The sequence below is a fragment of the Oenanthe melanoleuca genome, chromosome 8 (genome assembly GCF_029582105.1).
Source record: "Oenanthe melanoleuca isolate GR-GAL-2019-014 chromosome 8, OMel1.0, whole genome shotgun sequence".
Taxonomy (NCBI): domain Eukaryota; kingdom Metazoa; phylum Chordata; class Aves; order Passeriformes; family Muscicapidae; genus Oenanthe; species Oenanthe melanoleuca.
In genome coordinates, this window is record NC_079342.1 from 9,245,531 (window position 1) to 9,267,655 (window position 22,125).

Below are 22,125 nucleotides of genomic sequence, written 5' to 3' on the forward strand. Positions count from 1 at the left end.
AAAAAAAAAAAATCAGAACTTTACATCATGACAGAAGCTAATGGAGCACAACAACTTGGGGAGGGTATTTTAAGAATTACTGGGCCCCTTCTTGATAAACAGAGAAAGAGAATAAATGAAAACATGTCCAAACTCTGAGACAGTAGGAAATACCAGGTCTGCTCTTGAAATTGTTGAGGGCCTTCTGCTCCAGTTGAAGACCTGGAGATGTAAATGATGTGGACTGGGTGTTGAGTTACAAGCTTCAGATATGAAATTTAAAAGTGACAGTTTAGCTTCTACTTCTCTGACAAGAAAAGGAGGTTTTGTGCAAGCAGGAGCTACATAGAACCATCACATGAAACTCTCTAATATTTTATTATTATTATTATTATTCTAGACCCATTTCAATTCTTTAAAAACAGCCAAAGAAAAGTGATGTGAATGCAAAAGAGGTTTTTACAAAGTAGAGAGAAAAAAAGCTGGGTTTGAATTCACTGTTCTACAATGGACATCTAGATCACAGAAGCCCTAAAAAAATTCTAAGTCTGCATGTCTTGGTGAAGAAGAATGTGTCTACCTTGCAGTCACAATACTAACTTTCACCTGAGAAAGCTCAGCTTGGGTTAAATAATTAAACTATAATTTGGCTTCACAGATGGGTCTTGCCACCCTAACTGGGCTCCACATACAGCCAATTTCCTAAAAACACCTGAGTGAGCTAGTTTAAAATAGCAGAGACTGAAACACAGTCCTTTAACTTTAGACAGACATTTGTTCTGCAAAGCAGCAGAGTCTGCTTTCTAAATTTGTTTCCTAGGCATTTTGCCTTGTCTGTTCTACATAATTAATTGGCAGTTAAAAATCTAGATGTAGTTCAGTGTGAGTGACATACTGCTGACCCGAATTTGAGCCTATGGCTCCATCAGGTTCATGACTCTGGCCAAAATGAATTCTGCATGGTTCTTTTTGCATTTCTAAAGACAGACCTAAATTCTTCTTCATCTTATTTTATTTTTAACCTCCCTGAAAAAAACTTTCACAAATATTATTCCTGCGGAACAAGCTCAGGGCTGAGGACAGGGGAATAAAGACATGAAGAAAAAGAAAGGTAAATGTTTATAAGAGCTATTCAACTCCTTTATCCTGTGCAGGTTTTAATGAAGCATAAATCTACTTAGAGTCTCTGTGGAGCTAATGAGTATATTTTAGTCTATGATCTTCTCTACCACAAAAACTTAATTTGATGGCATTTTTGTAGTATATAAGGTGTGTCACAATGGCACAGTCAATTTTCTCTTTATTCTCTTTTCTATTCACATGCTTTCAGGGCAAACACAGACTAAATGTACTCTCTAATGGTGCCACTGCTTTTGTTCCTCTATTTGTTATCTTTTAATCTAAAATGAAAATAACTCTAGCTAAAAATATGTAGGCTTTTTGTACGGCTCTGTATTGAAAAGGTGAACAAAGGTCTCAAAGAAAACATGTCCTGAACTCTGATGACAGTGTATCACTCTAAATGCTCATGCATGAGGATGTGTAGAGGGAACAATGAGAGCCCTACTGAGAGAGCCATACTGAGTCAGAACATCAGAGATTACAGAGGACAGAGACCTCCCTGAAGAGCTGAACAAGAGTGATTGAAAAGGCTCTTTGAAGATAATAGAGGAAAAAATGGACAGTAGGAACCACTGGATATTTGGGGATGTTGCAGAAAAATATTTGATGTAATCAGTTGGATAATTATGTGCTCCTCTCTATGCTATTCAGAGTCAGAGGCAAATTTCTGGAGCCAGTGTTTCTGGGAAGTAAAAATCAAAAATGAAGGCTGTTAGCAAAGTCAGAACAAGTTCCTTCCAAACTGAAATTAGTGAAGTCAAATTAACCTCCTGTACTGTAGAAGTTATACTATAGTTTCTATATAGGTGACTGAAGGAAGTAGCAAGTGCTACTGAAGAACCAGTAGCAAGTGCTGCTTGCTGGGGTAAAGTTGAGACTGGCATAAAGAAATAACAACATAATAAAGGAAAAATGCAATAAAATTGAATTAAGGAGAAGTTGTGGGTGGTGTCAGAATATTACAGATTGCCAAATGTATCCTCTATGATGGGAGTAACTTCGAGATGCCAATATATGGTTGTTTTTCTAGGGGAACAGAAACACCCAAAACCTGATTGCTTAGTCTTAATATTTTACAATTAATTTCACTGTGTTTTTTAGAAGTGATGGTATTTAAACTTAGGAGTGATTGGTGGTTTTGGAAAGGCCACAGGCATTCATTTCAAAGCAGCAGACATCATATTTGCGATAATGAAATTAATGAGATGTAACTGTGAAAATTTTTCTGCCTGCTCCTATGTAACCATGTCCTGTTTTCCCTGGGACACCATGCAGTTGCAAGACACTGCTTGCAAGAATCAGGCTTCACTGGCAATATCCCAGTAACAGCAAATGGTTATGGGGAAAGAAATAAAAAGCCAGTTAGAAATACCATGCAAGAAAAGACTGGTTTGGGAACACACAGCTTTTTACTATTGTTACACTTCCTCTAAAAAGGAAAGATTTTTCAATGTTGTTAGTATAAAAAAGATTAATTAGAGAAACAGAAAACAAGCTTGTCCAAAATAATTTATGTTATACAGAGGTCTCAGACCAAACACTTGGGAGACTTCTTCCCCTGCCTGTTACAGGGAACTTACCCACATAGCACTTTGGAAAGCAGTAGAAGCTATACATAGTGACAATTGTATAGGAAATTGTCTCCTTTGAGGGGGCAGAACACCTGCTAACAACCGTGCTTTGGAACCTGACAAAATCTTCCAAAGCCCACTGCTAGACTAGTATCTTTATGGAGAAAATTGAACATCACTAAAAAGACATTCATGCATTCACCTCTAACTCATTCAGACTTTAATTAGGAAAAAAAAAACTTGACATTGGAACAGAAAATTAAAAAAAAGAATGAATACTTTAAAATGCACACAATGAAGAACAGAACCAACCTTCCAGCGTTGATAATATTGAGATCAGCTCCTGAGCAAATATCTTCCACAACATATGAATTCTCTGAGCAAGATACATTTAAGGATGTATAGTTAGGTTTGCAAACAGTCAGGAAATATGGTGCCTGATATCCTGTTGATAGCTGTATAATATCAGTAACAAGAGCAGTTGCACAAAGACCAAACACATGAACACCTAGGAAAGAAATCAACAGAGCTTGTTAATTTTATTATATGCATTAATTAGGTTCATTAATTGTGCAAACTAAATTCAACAGAGCTCTGATGGCTTTTGTTATTGAGAGAACAAAAGCTTATTGCAAAGTTGAGTTCATTAATATAAAAATTTAGATAGCTTGTGCTTGTTTTCTTCCTGTTGATGCTTAAAATTTTGTTTTAATAGCTTGATGTCCTCAAACATCTTTTCCTAAAAGAGAGCTACACTGGAGCTGCTTCAGTTTGGAAAGTTTTCTGAATTGACTAAAGAGTAGCCAACTATTTGAGGAGAGCACATATGCCTATCCAGTCCTTGGAGCTTCCCATTGGAAGACAGGCTTTTAATAGTATGGACAACTGCCCATAGTTCTGAAGACCTATTCTCTTTTTGCTACTACAGAATCACCAGCTGGTGATAACTTTGGCTATCTCAACACCTCTGATGTTTCTTGAGTATTGTGTCCTTGTCACTAATCCAAATATTTAAATCTATTTCAGAAGGAATCAAGGTTTCAGACAGATTAATAATGCCAAATTCACAAGGCAATTGAAGTAATGCAATTGCTTCACTGAACATTTTCAACTGCTCTTCTCCTAAAGATTTTCCTATAATTCCTTACTTTTATCAATAGAGATAATTTTATTTTCATCCTAAAATTAAAAGAATGTTAAAGACAATAAAATATGAAAAAACTTTCAAATTCAGAGTGGGAATTGGGGATGAAATTAATGTGTCTTTGAGCTTGTTTTTTTGGTGATGGAATACCAAATAGGAGAATAAATGAACGTGGGGTATGTTTGCAGTCCTCCTTGCTCACGGTGTAATCTACCCTGTGCTCTCTTCCTCACTGCTGCTCTTGTGAAGCTTTACTGGTGACAGATTTCATAATCTCGCCTGTCACTACCTCCCTGTTTGCCAGACTACCAAAACCCAGGGAATAGTTGTGCTACCGGGTTTTCAGTCTGCTGTCTTGCTGGTTGTCTTTGCCTAGGCTGCCTTCTCTAACAAAAGATTTTTGAAACAGAGGAAACTTTTTCTTTAGCCCCTCATTGGGAGAGGAAATTACCAGTGAGAAGGGAATCAAAGTCCAGTTGCCTATCAAAGTAATGTTTTTCATAAATGACAAAACAGTAAAACGAAAGATTTCAACGTGTTCCTCTATCATTTAAGTTGCCATATTCTAACCCTTTTTGAAAGCAGATAAACACATTCCAGAAAAAGAATGTCAAACCTACTGTGTTTCTGACAAGTTTTCACTGTCATGCTGAATAGTGTGACAGGTGGGTTGAATCCTTATGATGCACTGAAGACAGGCAGGGGAAGCTATACACTGAAATGATTAAAAGGCAGCCAACTCGAGGTGGGCAGGGAAGGAAAAACAAATTTCTCTTTTAGAAATACTAACAATAGTGCAGGAGAGGAAAGGGAATATGGAATATGGAATAATGAATGCTCCGTTACTGAGTATGGGGCTGCTCTGTTGCAGTCTGAGTTTCTTCTCATCTTTTCTAGCAGATCTATGCTATTGACAGCTCTGCACTGTCCTGAAAGGCTGTTTCAGAGAAGCAAACCTGTATGGTCAATGTATGTGGAAAGTTCTTTCTTGTGAGCAAAACCCACCAACAAATCTGACAGCTCTTCTAAGAAAAGAATTGAAGTTGCATCCTCCTGCATTAATATTGGCCTCTGTTCCAAACCCATTTCTTCTTTTGGACAGGCAACAGTAGAGAATTCCTTCTCCTATCATTATCTGCAATGACAAAGGAGCCATTAAATTGAATGTAGCACTTACTCAGAAGATCCTGATTGAATTTAAAGGGCTGTAATACAATTGTAACACAACCAGTGTCATCCACTGACATGAACTCAACTTTAAAAGATTTACATCAGTATGTAAACATAAAGTAATGCAACTTAGCCTGAATGAGGGCAGGCAAGAAGATGGCCCTGAAATTAAATGCAAATGACATACAGTATACAGTGCTCAGTGCTATCCAGGCCTTGATCTAAAGCTGAAACTTAATGCTTCTACAATAAAAAATCAGTAATTGTAAAATATCACCTCTATAATAATCCAGAGCCAATGCAATATTTTAGTGCTCCTGAAGTGGTTTTAGCATTCAGTCCTGGCCACAAGTCTAGCAATCCTGAGCAGCTTCTAATTATGTGACAGCCTGTTCTTCTGTATTTGTTTAATTTGGCTTGGGTTTTAACCAGATCCACAGCAGCAGAAAAAGTCCTGTCCTTATGGTCCCTCACAACACACCAAGCAAAACAGATTATGACCAAAACCCTAGACAAGATTTTATAAGAGGGAGAATAAAAATTAAAAAATGGTGTCACTTGCTGGAAAATCCAGAGACATTTATACATTTGCAGTCTCAGATTTTATTGTTTTCTTTGTTCAATAGAACAACTATATTTGGAATTCTGTACAGGGTTTGTACAGAGTTCAGAGTAAGGGTTGAATTGAAATATTGCAATTAATGAGGCAATTCCCACCAGCAAAAGTAGATTCACTTTGCCTATCCACAGCTGCACTGAAAACTAATCCGTGCAATGCCCAAAGCTTATAATGCAATGAGATGCCAAAGAATCTGAATTATGCTGAATCTGCAATGGTGTTATCTATACTTAATATCCTCCCCCTGAGGAAAAGGGAGGTAAAGTGGAAAAGCTTAGTCTAACTCTTTATTAGCTGAAGTTTTAATAAATTGAAATTTCTTGACCAGGAATATCAAAGCAGTGAAGGTTCTCTTATGATATGGAAAAGCCAGTGGTAACGGTTATTTAAGGAATTCTAATTAGCTGAGAACTATGGCCACTATTATCTGTCTACATTTGATCAATTTATTGCTGAAGCTTCCCAGAGAAACCAGTAGTGTTCTAAACATAATACTCAGAAAAAACTCTTAATAGTTTTTAGCCAAATTCAAGAGAATGTCTGGTACAGGGAAAACACCAGACAGTTTGATTATCTTGTGTGATAGAGCAAAAACCAACAAGGCCTATGTCAAGGAAAATTCAGAGACTGGCATAGAAAAACACTCCCAGTAGAACAGGCAATAGGAGTGAAACTGCCAGCAGTGAATTTCTCTCCTTGAGAATTGATTTCCCAAATCAATGTGATTTAATGTCTTTGTGATCTCTGTTGGAAGGGATATTGTTACCTCTAAGCAGGTTTTTAGTCAGTGGCTGATAAGAGTTTGAACCTTCACTGATATGATTAAATAACTGGTCCTAACATTTCTGAGTGACTATCTAGAGAGAAAATCTATCAGTGTATCAGATTCAGAGTTTTTTGAAGCAAATTGAAATCATGCTGCAATTCAGATTTAACAATGTTCTAGACATAATATATCTATCTTGAAAATATCTTCAAGTCCAGGTGTTCCACACTAAAGTCTCCTGCAGTTTTTGAATACATACACAAAATTTCATCTATGCCACAAGCTGTAAGACATATATCAATGATAAAGGTAGTTATTTTCTGTAACCCTTCAGGGCTACAGAACAGATCTTTTTAAATGGATTTGCCACTTACTAATAATGAGAAAAAAAGTTCAAAGCCCCAAAGCCAAACAGATCCTTGTGTAATAATGGCATGCTTCTGATTAATTTTCTGTACTGCTGGTAGAATGATTCAAGGAAGAATAACATTTTCTATTTCAAAATGTCATGCAATGCTGAAAGAGTTAAGTTACAATCAAAGGCCTTAACACTTTATAATGAAAGAGGCATATTTTATCCTGATTTAAGGTGTTTGATATTACCTAGGCTTAACATAAACTCTGTGAAATAAAAGCCAGGTTTTCCCACCTACTGTGGCCCAAGTGAGCCTAAGACAGATTCCTTCTATAGCTGTTTCAGAAAGTCCAGTTTGTTGTCAGCAGACACACTTAAGAAACCCATCCAAACCCCAATACTAGTATTTTGCTTTTATCACAGTATTCAGTGTTTGCAACAATCTTTAGCACCAGGATCACAAAGAGTCCTAGCTCCCAGTTCCTAAATGTATAATTTTTAGCCTGCTAGTTGTGCAAAATCCTTCAAAAATGGTTTCTAAAGCAATGAAAATCAAATGCAGTAAGAACTGTTCCGTTCAAAAAAACAAAACAAAACAAAAAAACCCAAAAAAACCCCCAGACAAATAAAAAACATTCTGGAAAGCAAAGAGAGAACAGCACTTGATAATTTTTACACAGGCATCACATTTTATATGTTTTGTAACTGTAAATTGGATAGTATTATACAATGAATTAACTGACTGAAGTTAAGAAAATTAAGAGAAGCTGGAAGCAGTTATACTTGCAGCCGCCCTTCGAGAGGTGCCTAACAGAGATGCATAGTCATTGCTGTCAGGGGGAGAAGAGATCCTTTCAAAAGGTTGATCATGTTTTTTGGGTGCATAGAATCACCCACTCAAGGTGAATTTCTCTCTCCACTTGCCAGACAAGAGTGGTGTGAGAATCAGACTCCTATCTGAACCGCTAAAATCAGACAAAATGAATTCTCTCCTGTCTGTCTGTCTGTCTGTCTGTCTGTCTGTCTGTCTGTATCTATCTATCTATCTATCTATCTATCTATCTATCTATCTATCTATCTATCCATCTATATTTTATTTTCTGTAAAATACTGACCCATCTGCTCATTCTGACAGGATATTTCTGTTCTGTTGAAATCATCTCCTCCCTTTGAGTGAATGATTAAACCAGCCCACTTTTGCCTGCTCTTAATGACTAACTTATAATTTAGAGGTGTTTCAGTTCTATTTGGGAAAATGTAATTGAGTTCACTGACAAGACTGATATACCTTCTCTCTGAATAAAGCTAGTTCTGACAAAAGTGGCAAGTTCAGGGCTGTGAAAGGCTTGTATTTCAGAAAAAAAACCTTGCATTTTTGATATATCTGAGAGTATGGAGATGCCCTGTCTGTAAAAGTTCAAATATTTGTTCAGCATAACAGAATGATTCAAGCTATTCTCATGCAACTGTAGATGCTGTTTCTTAACATTAAAGCCCAACATCAAGACAGTGACAGCAGATGAAGTGCTATGTGGAATGTTCTAAGGAGTATATCTCCTTTTGTTACAGAAGAATGAAGCATGAATTTAAAATCCTAAGGAAACTAGCCTGGATGACACTTTACAGCTTAACTCAAACCAAAGGAGCTATTTTCTTATGCCAACTGAAACTTCAAAATCTTTATTAAGTGACAGTAGCACCTCAAACTTACCGTAACTGATGGTCCAGCAAAAACCAGACTAAGCAACATCAAGAAAGGAACAGACTCTTGTGTAGGTTCAATGTATGGCATACTCAGACTCTTGTCATAGCAATTAAATCCAGAGTGAACTGGCTTGAAGACATCAGTAAGTTCAAGAAAATAGAGGCTAACAACAGAAGATGCCAGTATGGGCAACTAGAAGAGAAGAAAGCAACAAATTACTGTTTGGAAATAGAATAGCAATGCTTTTGCAAAGACAACACAGTCTGTTAATACATCTCTTTGATGTTTGTAGTTTATATCTCACTGGTCCTTGTCATGCCTTTTTTACTATCTCTAAATAATTAATTCTCTAGAGATATGATACTGTTCAGTTGATATCAATAATCCTGCTGTATACCAAGCTAGTCAAAACACCCAGCCCAATCTTTAGCACATATAATTTAGCCTTTTCATCTATGAATCATTAACAGAAAAACTTTGATTTAAATTTTTTTTTAGGAAAGCATCAGGACTACAGTCTCCCATGTGGGGCCTCAGCACCCTGCTATTCATCAATCACCCTTTCTGGTCCTTTAGCAACTCCCTGTCATGTACGGCAGTCTTTACATCAAAGCCATTTTGCATTAAGTTTCAAAGTAATAGTTAATGAAAACCAGTATCCAGTCCTTCCCTAGAATCTAAATATGTAATAATGCACATCCATTTCGCAATTCTATCAAAAAAGCAATTAACTTTGGCAAGACTCAGTCTGTTTAGAACCTTGATGACTACAGCTCACAATTCTTTTATCCTCTAGCTATTTAGTTATCTAACCCTTTGCAATTACTTCCACTAATTTATTAAGAGCAGAGTTGGCCCTTCTGGGAACCCAAATTCACCTCTGCTCACCATGAGATCCTTAAAGAACAGGATCAACCACTAAATCTCTATGGAAGGAAGTAATTGAAGAGAAGATATAGCAAAAAGGCATTTTAAAGCTATTGGTTTATAAGTGAACAAAGAGAGCAGCCCTGGCAGATGGGCATTGGAGCATTCCGAGGTGACCAGCAGGATGTGAGGTACCTATGCTTAAGAGCATCTGAGATTATGAGAAACAGCAACTGTCCTAAAAGAATTTTGAGCATACTTGATTATTCTTGCAACGCTCAGTTCACATTTACAAAAACAACGGATTGTTTAAAATCAATGTCATCCATCCCATTCTACAATGCAATATAAAAGCAGAGGTAAAATGGGATCCATATGTATTTTGTGAAGATGATGAATAAAATCTGCTCTATATAACAGAGGGACAATGGTTTCTTGCATTAACAGGTCATTTTCTGATTTTTAAGCATTGAGCTTATAAAATTCAGGCTCTTTGTGCATAAAATGCAATTCTGAGTGATTAAAGAAGGAGGGTTCTTACTAAATTTAATCAAAACATCTTTTAATATGAGTTTTGTTTAAAAAAAGAACAGCTTATCTTTGATGTGCTGATTTGAAAAGGGTGAGTTTTGTCTTCAAAGTGTTCCAAGCAGAATCTGAAGAGGGTGGTGAGTGGAAGAATGTCACTTGTCTGGTTGTATCTGTGTTCAAGTTGATTGCATTGTAATGTCACATAGTATAGAGGCTGTGATTGTGCACAAAGGGAGGAAATGTGGATTGGCATCTTTAAATGCTGTGAGCATTACAGAAATAAGACCAGGCATCTAGGAAGTTTGCTCCAGTAAATAGTGTGCATATTTATATACATATATGTATAACCCAAACACATCCATTTTGCACTCACATACTCTACCATACACACATATTATGTACAGCATATGACATACACAGTATGTAACACATATTTTGTGAATGCATAATATATAACTATTTTATAATCTGACAGAAATATGTATGAAATAATTACATAGAATGTCACCAATTTAAGTCCTGCTTCTTGCCTATCACAGGAAGAAGTCCAGTTATCTAGCAAGATACATTATATAATACATATTATAATATATATGTATATATAATATGGTATATATATAATCCTCACTTTGTGCTGGATTGACCATAATGCTAGCATGCATGATTAGTCAACATAGGCTAGACTGCTTCCAGTCATTATATAGATGTGCAGGATGAAATAGGACTTCCCTGAACTCTTCATACTCTGGGAATAATTTAGATTGTTGTGGAGCTGGGTGTCCTTTTCTCAACACCTGTCTGCATAGAGACCTGCTGACTGGGGTAAGGGGCTTCATGACCCAAAGGCTGCCACACTGTACCCTGTCCTGGTGTGCAGGGAACCTGCAGTGACTCTGTGCTGCTCTTGCTAAGACATTGAAATTCTGCACAGCATTTGAGCTCTCAGCTTCCCTTCTGCACTACATTTAACTCTTGAAACATATGCAACATCTTTTATTATTAACTATTTGAAAGTCATACTTAAGGACTTAGTCAGGGTCCATGTCCCATTGAGCAAAGCACCTTGCAACAAGACACACTTATTCCAGTGGGCTAAATGGAGAAAACAAGCAGATGCCTATTGTCCCTTCTTTTCAGAAATTATGCCCTTTTATCAAGATGTCCCCAAAGGTTAATTTCCCAGAACAGAAACACAGAGCAGGCCCACTCATGGAACACCTTGTATTCATAGTTTCATCTTCACTAATTTTCCACTTCTTCAATATCAGGAAGGGAAGGTCTCTCTTAACAATAGCTTATGCATTAACCACAAGGCAAACTCAACTTGAATCACAGTATTTTTAGGCAGGCAACTGTTTTACAAGGCAGTATTCAACTATCAAAAATAGGCAATTATTTGAAGTGGTATTTTATTGTGGAACACTAAAATAAAAGGTGGTGAATAACTTTTTCTTTAAACTACCATGTGTAAACTGCAGCTATTATTAATTTAAAAAATCAAGGAGTTTTAGGAATTGCATTTTACTGTCTTATGACTTCAGTACAGGACTCACATGTTATTTCTGACTGTAATTATCCATTCTGCTAAAGAAAAGATATCATTCTAAAGGATTATGAATCTCTGAAATAACTGCTTACAATACTAATGAATAGGTCTGTAGTCACTCTGCTGTATATTGTATGTCAGGTCCCAAAGGACATTTTTTCCCATCTTTTTAAAAATACAAATATAAAATATGTCTTCTAAAAGTCTAACATTTCTAAAAAGGAAAAGGCAAATGTTTCTAAAATCTTCTAAACAGTATAACTGGCTATTTAATATATGAATATTTATGGAGTGTTCTGCTTAAGGCAGCAGCATTTCTGTAATTATAGACTTCGGCGCCCAACACCTTGAAAATGTCAAATATAATTAGGTGGTAGAATGTGTATTGTTTTAATTACAAAATGGAATAGGAATTTTCCTGTGCCTAATTAGAATAATAAAACCCCCAACGTCAATTCTTGACTAATCCTGACTAATAAGTCTTTATACACTTACTTCCTTGGATGGCTAATGGAGAAAGATCCCTGTTTAGCTTTTAATTTAGACCTGTAAATTTAGAATTTGACCCAAATGGTCACACTCTATTCAGCTTAGAATCTTAAAGTCAAAAGGATAATCAGCATAGCTACTGAAAAAGTTTGATTTGTGGTCTTTTTATTTATTTATTTTTTTTTTTTTAAGAGGTTTTTTTGTCTTTTCCCTCCTTGCTATTTTCTTAAAATGTAAGTTAAAAGCCTTCAATAAATCACAGAACTTTGCTATTAAAAATAATTAACATTATTAATATTTTAGAAGCTTTTGCTGTATTGATTGAGGAATAGTCCAAGCATCAGAAAAGATATTCTCTGTTCCCAAGAGTTCAACAAGGATGCAAACATCCAGAGATGCTGTAAGGAGAAAACTTCCTGTGTTACACAGTGCAGGAAAACCAAAGTAGCATTCAGCAGCACAACAACTTCTCTGAACTGATGGGACATGTAGCAAATCTTTCTGCTGGCCAAGAAGCACAGGACAGCTATCACAATGATAGATCACAGAGGACTGAAAGAATGGATGGCTGGGAGAGGAGTTCAGAGATCGGGGATAACAGTTCTCTAGGCTGTTCATCTCTGTTCTGTGGGACATGCTCTGATTGCTCTGGGGATAATTTTGGAGTGCTTCTGGCTTACTTGTGAGGATTAAGATTGTCCAGGATGCTCAAGTGCAAGCACAATTTGCTACAGGTCATATGATGCAGCCTATGCACAGAAGCCATGCTGGTCCTGCCCAAAACTCAGAAGTTGGTTACTTTTAACCTCGGGGCCCAAAATTGCTGGGGTGCTTCTAGATACCTGGAAATGCTTCTGTTAAAACTGGCCTAAGATTAGTTTTCCATTACTTTGAATGTATGAAACAAGGAACCTGTAGAGCTGTCTGTAGCCCACTACAGACAGTATCATCACTTCTACTAACAAGCTACAGATTTTGTACTGAGTTTGCAAGGACTCAGGGCTGAGGCTCATCAAACAGGCTTTGTCTTTAAACCTTACAAATCAGGCTATGGCAAATTTGTTTTACTTTCATATCTTTCTATGGCATATCTCTGCATGGTTTTTGTATTTATATCTTGCAGTAACAAGTAGTTATTTAGTATAAAATGAGCTGTAGTGTAGTGCATCCCAAATAATTTTTCAGGAGCAGTATAATGTTGATGGGAATTCAGATTCTTCCTCACTTTAGGAACTACTTTGGTTCATTTTTGTTTGTTAATGCACTTTTATGCCTTCTTCTCTCTTGGTCTGTCTTTTCACATTAAGTCCCAATTTACTCTATGTAGCATGGTGAACATACATTGGATTCTTATTTTTGATCTCTTTTTCTTTCTCTTTTGATCTCAAACCTTTCAGTTTTGCCAGCTGCAGTTCTGCATTTCTTTATCAGACCATTGGGTCAGTTGTTTATACCCTTCAGGTCTCCATGTACCAGTACCAGTACATGCCTCATCTCCTACCTACACCTACAACTCCACCACATTGCACTGTCTGTAATGCAGGAATACAGGTCTAGTGTGACAGCAGTGGTCTTGCAAATGGGTCAGTGGAAGATCAAGACTTAGTAGGAAAGTCTTATGGGAGTGGATAGAAACTGGGAATCCCTGGCTTCTATCAATTCTCTAAAACTGTACACTGGTAGTTTTATATTTTACTCTCAGATTCATCAACATTTAACGAAGCAAAAAGCCCCTCTTTTTCTTCAGGAAAATAACATCTTAAAATTCATGGGTTTTCGGGGAATTCAGCTATGGAATGTCACATACTCAGATACTGAACCTGTTTTGTATGTAGGTTGATGTTATGTGACTTTTGCTTTGCTAAATTGTACTGTCTGGGTGTCCTCTCTTACAATGAGCTCATACCCAGATGCTGTGGTGATGTTGCCTGTATGAAAGGTAGGCAGGAAAGAGAGGAGCAGCAGAGAAGAGAGGAGCTTTCAGAGAAATCAAGACATGGTTTGCCAGATGCAGACTAAAGACAGTATGATTAGCCCAGCTGTCGAAAGAAGGGGTTATGGGATGCCTGGTACACTGTTTGGATATTTTATATTTTATAAACGATTTTCAGACTTGGATGGCCAGGAACTTCTCAGTTTCTTAGATGGTTCTGCAACCCTTCCACAGCAAGCAAGGGGTTCCTGAGTATGGGAGCCGTCTCCTGATGTTTCTCTTGTTTTCTGGGAATTGGGAATCTTTGTAAGCAATCAAGTAGATAAACAGGATTGCCTCGAAGAGATAGCAAATGAATGCCATTGGTTTCCCAGCATGAAAAAAATATCAGCTAAGTCTTTGAGAGAAGGATTGTTTAATTAATAACTATGTTTAGTACCCATGACAAGGCTGTAGCACTGTAGAAGATTCTATTAAATTTATCATAAATGTCGGTCCTTGTGCCAAGGAATTCACGGTCTAAATGACAAGGCACAACAGATGGATGAGACAAGAAAGAGGGCTGTAGTGGGTTGGAGGAGACAAGGTGTTCCTTATCCAACTACAAACAGTGACTGCAGCTTTCAACCACCCTGGCTGTTGTCCTGTTGTACTTTGCTGTGGGATTCACAATGGACACAAGGAGAGAATGGAAAGAGGATAGAATTCTCTTATCCTGACAGGGGGGAATACTGAGGTCATTGCTGTAATTGAAGACCTTCCAGAACAGGTCAGTATTAAGAAATGGCATCAGCCAAATTCTGCCATTTTCTCATTTTTGAGGGCTCATGACTCAAAGAGAGTACTCGTCTGAAGAGACAGTACTAAGCATGGGATGACTATAGAGCAGGGGACTGGCTTGACAGAAAAGTGAGTTTTTTAGATTTATTTTTATGTTCTAAACTTAATTCTTAAATGTCTCAGGCTTATAAAAGAAGGCATTCAGTCTTTTCAGAAATCTAAGGCTTCCATCTGTAGAAAGGCTTTTTGCTTTTCTGCCTGAATTTGAGTTTCTGCTGCTCCTTGTCCCTTTTCTGGATGCAGGTTTCATCTGGCCCGAAGCTATAGGGAATTACTCTTTTCTCTAAAGTACTTGTCCCTCATCATTGTCTAACTTTTGTGGAAATTATGTACAGATACGATATAACAGCCTTTCTTCTCCTAGATTTAATGCTATTTGATTTAATTTCAACTTAAAGTTGAGTTTCAAATCCCAGATGTCTTTGAAATCTATTATAATCACCATTTTGGAAAATTAAGTTATCTGTATTTCCAGCATTGGTTTTAGAACCTAATTTAATTGTTTTGTGTCAATTACAGTCTAGATTTGGAAATACAACAACTATCTTCATGCAACTCTTCAAATTATTCTTATCTTCTACCAGATCTTAATAGAAAGGTCTCAGTATCTGTAAAACCATAAACAAAAACCAGAGCTGATAGATCAATGACACAATTCCTATTTATTTCATAAAATCTCAGTCAATAATCCTGAAAGTGTTTTTTCTCTTTCTTTTATAAATATATGTGAAGCAGCAATCACACAGGGAGAAACTAAAAAAAATAAAAATGGTTTAAAAATATTTTGGGCAGGAGTAATCTATAAATACTTTACAAATTTTATATATTATATATTATATATATTATATTAAATATATGTGTTTAAAGTAAATTCTCAGACACAAATTTAAAACACAAAAACACCAGTACTGCATTTCTTTTCAGTGTGACTTCAAAGACAATTGATGGCTCCTTATCATAATGATTATTATATGATTACATGAATAATAATTATAATAAATTAATAATTGATTGTTACAATCAATTAATAACCACATACAGTGAGATTTAGGATATTACATGAACTGTTGATTACAAAGTTTATTTTATGCTCCTGCTGCAATGTTATGGTAAATCAAGAACAGCAGCACTTCAACAAAAGGCAGATGTTTTCAGGTCAGTGTGACCAAATTTCAGCTAGAAGTTTCTTCAGAAATTCCATCTCGAAGGGACAAAGCTGCCAGCCCTTGCACAATGCTAAAATTTACTGTACTCTCTAAAGCATGCTGATTTCCCTACATACAAAAAAAATGTAATCCTGTAGATGCCACCCCTTCTCAGTGGCTTCCTCCCATGCTGTTTAGCCACTTCTGAACTCCCTACAAACTAAACTTTCAAGTGACAGGATCATCAGACAAGGTACCATGTTTGTAAAAGCTCAGCTCCTGTTCTTGTTAAGGTTCCAAAATATGCTGTTTTTTATTAACTTTGGCTCCAGAGTAATAGATTTTTAACAACTATAAAAGATGATCTCAGATAGTAGGATTATACATTCTTGGAAGAGGTAGTAATTCAGAAAAATGTATCTCCATTAATTTCTAACATATTCAGGCTTTCTTTTACTACTGCAAGTATTAGGTCAAGAGTATGTTGCTCTTCATCATCCTCTGATGAAGAGAAAGGAAGCAGGGCCTTCTTTCACTGAGAGCTACTCAAGCTCTACATTTGCCAAGCACATAGCCAAAACCAGAAGGGACATCTAGCTTGTGGCATTTGCATTTGTTTTCCAAAGACAGCCTTGGCACAGGTGTGACACCTCCCTTTTAATTCCCCTTTTACGGTCATCTCCTTCTAAAAGCTGGTATTGCTTAGGCTGTATGGCTCTTCCAAAAGCACAGAAGTGACAGGAAGGATGCAACATTGATGACTTGGCCAATGAATTATACAGCTACTCTGAATGCATAGCAGCCTCCTCAAGTCTCAGACAGTCCCCTAATATTTTGGGGATATTGGTCTGTAATGCAGCTTCGTAAGCACATGTCATCTGTCCTCTGAGAGTCAGCCACAGGACTGGGTCAGCTCAATGAGCAGAGAGTTAAGTGTATTTCTCCTCCTCCTCTCATTGACTCTTTTGAGAGAAAAAGGCATATTTGGAAAATATTACGCTAATTTGACAGTAACAAAGGGATAATTTCATCTTCTGTCATTGGGGATCTTTGTTGGGTGCAGCCCCCAGTTAATTTAAGTATAACAGAAAACCAATCTAGAGAGGACTATAACTACACTGTGCCTCTAAGGCACAGTTTAATTCTTACATTGGATCAAATCATCTTGTTCTTAGGAAGCAAGATTCATTCCTAGAGCCTATAATTCTAATCACAGATTTTTCTTTTATTTATTTTTTTTGGTCTTTTGCAGTCACACCTATACAAGACTTGCAGATCATTGTAATTTAAATATTTTTGTGGGTCATACATGGCTGAACAGCTGAAAAGCATTCCAGATGTGACGAAGAAGTGCTGCTGAGTATCAAATGATGTTTCAAGCCCATCTATCTCAGTGTATGTTAGAAACCAAAGGAAGTAAAGCATCTGTTACTGAGACCCAGTGGCCATTCTCTACATGCACTTATTTCAGTGGGGTCTCATGACTTCCTGAGTTCTGCAGCCTGGAGTTCCACAATGATAACAGATCCTTGTGCTTTCTGCTAGTGAGAATTACAACTTCTTTGGGGAACAAGGAAAATAAGTGGTCATCTACTACTGGAAGAAATGTTTCCAAACTGATTAAGGCCTGGCTGAGCTCTGGTAAATGCAGAAAAATCAGCTGTATCCATATGCATTCATAACACAGGACCTAGAAGACAGCATAAGGAAGAAAATTTAACTGCACAAGAGACATTTCTAAATATCTCCAATTTTAGTCACGGGAAGTTATACAACCAGCAGATGAAGGCTGTGCTACAGCAACACAATTTAGCTGGAGAATAAATGCATAGAGTCATGCAGATTGACAACACCTTGACCTTTTGCATTCCCACATACTCGGCACTGGATGAAGCAGTAACATCACTGAATTCAAAAGAAAAATTTATGCAACTTCCATAAGAACAGGATTTAAACCAGGAGTTTTTGGAATGGGAGAGCATAAGTAAAGACAGTCTATTTCCTTCACCAAGAGAAATCTATCTATCCTGACTCCAAAGTGTGACCACTATGCCAGGAATAGAAACTACATATCTCTGGAAGTTTTCCAGATTGATACTAAACTTCAAGACATCAACATTTCTTCTTTAAGTGAATATAATAATGTTATACTCTGAATATGCTGAAAACAGTCAGTTAATAAAACCCAAAACTTATTCCAGGAATACTAATTTTCAAAGTCTCCCAGAGGTATGTAGACTTCGTACCATGAAAAGTAATTCCCACTAGGCCAGAGGGACTATGAATTTTCATGGAAAGCTTTGTCTTTCTCAGCTATGCAAATGAAATTCAGATAACCCATAACAGTCAGTCTACAGAACCCTAAAATGCCTTAAGCATAATTAGAAATAAAAGAGGCCTAACTGCCTGCAGTGATGATTACCATGTCCTTCAGGTAAGCGTGCACAAGGCAATCTAAAATTATTCAGCTCTTGGGAGTGTGTGCTAATAAGAGGTTCTGCTAAGCAGAACTATTGCCAGTCCTTTAAAATAACCCCTAAAGCATTCTTATAAGACATAGGATAAGTCATCAAGTTATTTTATTTTATGAATCGTGAAACTTGAAAACATGAAATTGAAAGTGTGTTGAGATTTAATTCATAACATTTATTTGCCTCCAATGCTTTTAGAGAATGACCCACACACATTTTTCAGAAGCTGTCTCTTCATTTTCTTTCCATTTCCCTGTCTTTCAAAGCTCTAGCTCAAGCCAAAGGTCTTGCTGGAAAGTGGATGTCAGCAAGCCCTACTTTTCTTGTTTGAAGGTGGAAACTTAATGGGCTATGGTTTTTTTTTGTTGCAATTCAGAGTGGAAAGGCACTGTCTGCTATGATCAGGAGAGGGAAAATAAAAGAGGATGAGTGCCAAAAGGAAAAAAAAATCACATAAAATAATTGACAGAATTCAGAGGCAAGAGGTTGAAAGACTGTTTCTTACCATCAATTTATGAAAATAAAAGCTTTGAAACTAAGAAAGCTATTTAAAGTAGGTAAATTTTTGGTTTAAGTAGTTGGCTGTTGTTGGATTGCATTAGGACCTTACCTCCTGCTTACAAAGGAAATCCTTATGACATGGTGAATGCCTGCCAACCACACTGGGTGACTCCTCTATCCCTTACACTTGCAAACTTCTCATTGCAATTAAATGATCTCTGAATAAATCCCTCTTTATGGAGTACAACTTAATCTGGTTCTGTTTGAGCCAATCACAACAGAAGATTTGAAGTCATGTCCTTTCCCTGATGCTGCTGAAGTGCTGGCATTTGCTGTGCTCCAAAGCTTTCGAAAGGCATTCCCGTTAGTCTGATTGGAATTGGTGCGCGTGTGTGCAAACGCAGAGTGGGAGTTCACAGGGAACACGAGCTACATGCTCCTTTCAAGTATCACATGAACTGTTGTTACCCTTTCACCTAAGTGATTTGAGTACTCAACTGAGAAGTGGGAAACGGTTTCATATCCTCCTGCTATGTAAAGGGACTGGGCTGATACCTCACCAAAAAGTTTCCTAATAACGTTTAGGTTAAGGTGTATTGCAGCCAGTTTTTTCTCTTGATGTTGCTTTTACTTTTCAGTTCAAGAGCGGCTGTAAGTCTGCTGCTCAATAATGAGAAATTACTCCTGGTGGGGAAGGGCTCACATAGGCTCTTGACTGCTCCTGTGACTGAATAACATAGAAGTCTTAAAAATTAGGACACCTCTCTGTTAATTGAGGACTTGACTCCCTCAGACCAACTGGGTGTTTTAAAATGAAGCTTGAAATGATTTGCTGAGGGAGCAAACAGTCCAGACCTGAGTGGAGAACTCGCCTGGATTATGTGGGAGCTGTAAACAGAGCTCAGTGTAGGTTCTTCACTGCTCACAGAATCCTTTACCTTATTCCTTGTACAGCTGCAGGGAGCTTCTAGGGAAAGGATATGTATGCAATCAGTATTACATAAGGCAACTCTTAAGAACAGCAGGCACACACTTTGTGCTGTTGCTCTGCATTTCATCCCATCTTGCTGCAGGCCAAAGCACAGCCCACCTAACAGCACAAGTTCTGTTGTGTCTTGCAGGACCTCTACATCATTTCCAGCATTCGTGTCCTGCTCAGGCTGAGGTACAGCAACCTCCCTTCCTGTCTGCATTCCCAAAGTAGCAAAGAGAACATGGAGAGTGAAGAAGCCCTTTACCTTTACTTAGGGGCTTCTCCAAGCTTGACCTTTCCCTCCTATGCAAAGCTAATATAAGATATATGGCACAGTGTCTTCCATCAAAGGGCTTTTCTTGAGCAGGCCTAATCACATTGATAGTATGAGCTTGATGCTTCCATATAATGATGCTTACAGTCTCTGCTAAGCTTTCCAGTTGGTGCAGCTTAGTGTTAGGTGCTGACCATATCCAGTTGCTTATAGAACAGAAACACCCTGCTGTTACCTAAAATTCCTTCTGAGCCCAACCCCCTTCTACCTTCTAGAGAACCTCGGAAGCACTTCAGTTGCATCTGTCAGAAAAGGTATTTTTTTTATATTTCACCCTATGTTTATATTTTTGTAATTTTATATATATATATATATATTATAAATATTATATATATATTATGCTTTTGAGTGCCAGATATAGTTAACTTACACTGTATTTTACCATTAAGTTATTTACATTATTTTCACAATCTGTTTCCTATCCAAGTTAGGCACCTCAAAGTGCCTCAGGCTCTCTTCCCTGTGAGTAGGGTCACATGAAACACTTAACCCATAAAACATTTTTACCTTCTTCTTTTTGCTGTGCCATTAAACAAATCCACATCACAACGGTTTCTTTAAGCTTAAACTGTGTCTAGTCGTGATCTTCCAGAAGTACCCAAGTGACTGTACTTTCCACGGAGGCTAAGTGCCTCCAAGTGACACACCAAGCAGCCAGTGTCTCTGCAACTCCACCTGCTACCAGCTGAGCAGCCATAGCAGGTTTTGCCCTAGATGATGTGCCGAGAACCTTATTCTGTTTTCAAAACAGACATTTTTAGCTCTGATAGAGGAAGCACATACTCCAGGGTTCAGCAAAAATATATCAGCGATTACCTATTTGAGAACATTTCTATTTTTCTAAGTGTTCCCTTATGAATGTGATTTTTTAGTCTATCAAAGCAATGCAAACGGCATTTGCCTAGAAGCCAGCCCTTCTTGAAACATGTCTTCCTCCCGAGAGGTTCTTGTGCACATAGCCTGATTTATTTAAGCAACCCTTTCATATTCTTAGAAAAAAATCCTGCTTCAGAAGGCTCGGAAGATGAGATTAATGTACTCCTGCTCCTTATAGGGAGCTCCGATGCTGATTTTGGCGATGCAAAGCATCACGTCAGGGTTTTGCACCAGACGGTGCGGACAGCGCACCGAGGCGAGCCCTCTCCCCCGGGCGCACCGCGTTCCCCCGGATCGGCTCCGCGCCGCTCCCCGCGCCCGCCGCCAGCCCCCGGCCAGCCCGCTCGGCGCAGCGGCCACTCACCTCCACGAAGTAGAAGCAGGGCAGGAGGGTGACGCTGTCCTTGGTCACTTTGCCCTTTTGCCGCTCCTTGGCGGACATGCTGGCGGGGCTGCGGGCGGCGGCCCCGCGGCCAAGCGCAGCCCCGGCCGCTCGCAGCCGCCCGCCCGCCGCGGGTCTCCTCCGCCCGCCGCCGCCGCGCCGAGCGCTGCGCCGTGCGCGGGGCTGACGTCAGGAGCTGCTCGGGGCGGGCGGGGGTCCCGGCTTAACCCCTTCGAGCCGGGCTGGGGACCGGGGGATAGGGGAGCCCCGGGCGGGGCGCCCACACTCGGGGATGCTTTGGCTGCGGCAGATTTGTGCGCACCCGTACAGGTTTGAGAGACCTGAACGGGATCCCGGCGGGCATCGGGCTGTTCGGGATGCTCCTTGTGGAGTCTGCTGCGTTTATCTTATTTCTGGGAAATATTTTTTCTGAAACAGGGTAGTAGAAGGTTCCAGGAAACAGCATTCCTGTGCAACCAGTGTTCTCTTATTGCAGGTGTACTCTTTTTGAAATCAAGATGCTAATGACAGCTCACCTCAGTCTTAGTGCCAGTCAGGGGGAGTAGTGTGACTAGGACTGAACCAAACTGAGCTCTTCAACCCCATGTGCAATACTGAGGCATGTGATTTCTCTGATCTGGGAAGTATCTGGTGCAGTTCCTGCTACAGTCTTGAAGAGAACAGAATTAACCTGAGCAATTGTTTCCATGGTGAAATGTGCTAAAATCCTATTTATGGATCAAAGTTTGCAGCCTTTTCTCAGGCAAGCTCCTGTTGATGTCAGTGAGAGGTAACCTGGATAAGGC

The 22,125-nt window shown here is 38.4% G+C and overlaps 1 protein-coding gene across 1 annotated transcript in view; it reads right to left on the reverse strand.

Annotated features, from left to right (window-relative positions):
• The window catches only part of PLPPR4 (phospholipid phosphatase related 4), a 29,892-nt gene extending 8,426 nt beyond the window's left edge, over positions 1 to 21,466 (reverse strand). Inside the window, exons 1-4 of the mRNA XM_056497871.1 lie at positions 21,302 to 21,466; positions 8,438 to 8,623; positions 4,822 to 4,951; positions 2,985 to 3,180 (exon numbers count right to left, since the gene is read on the reverse strand). Coding sequence (XP_056353846.1) covers positions 2,985 to 3,180; positions 4,822 to 4,951; positions 8,438 to 8,623; positions 21,302 to 21,379 — 590 coding nt within the window. The 5' untranslated portion in view covers positions 21,380 to 21,466. The remainder of the gene's footprint in view (positions 1 to 2,984; positions 3,181 to 4,821; positions 4,952 to 8,437; positions 8,624 to 21,301) is intronic.
• Between the last annotated feature and the right edge of the window lie 659 nt (positions 21,467 to 22,125).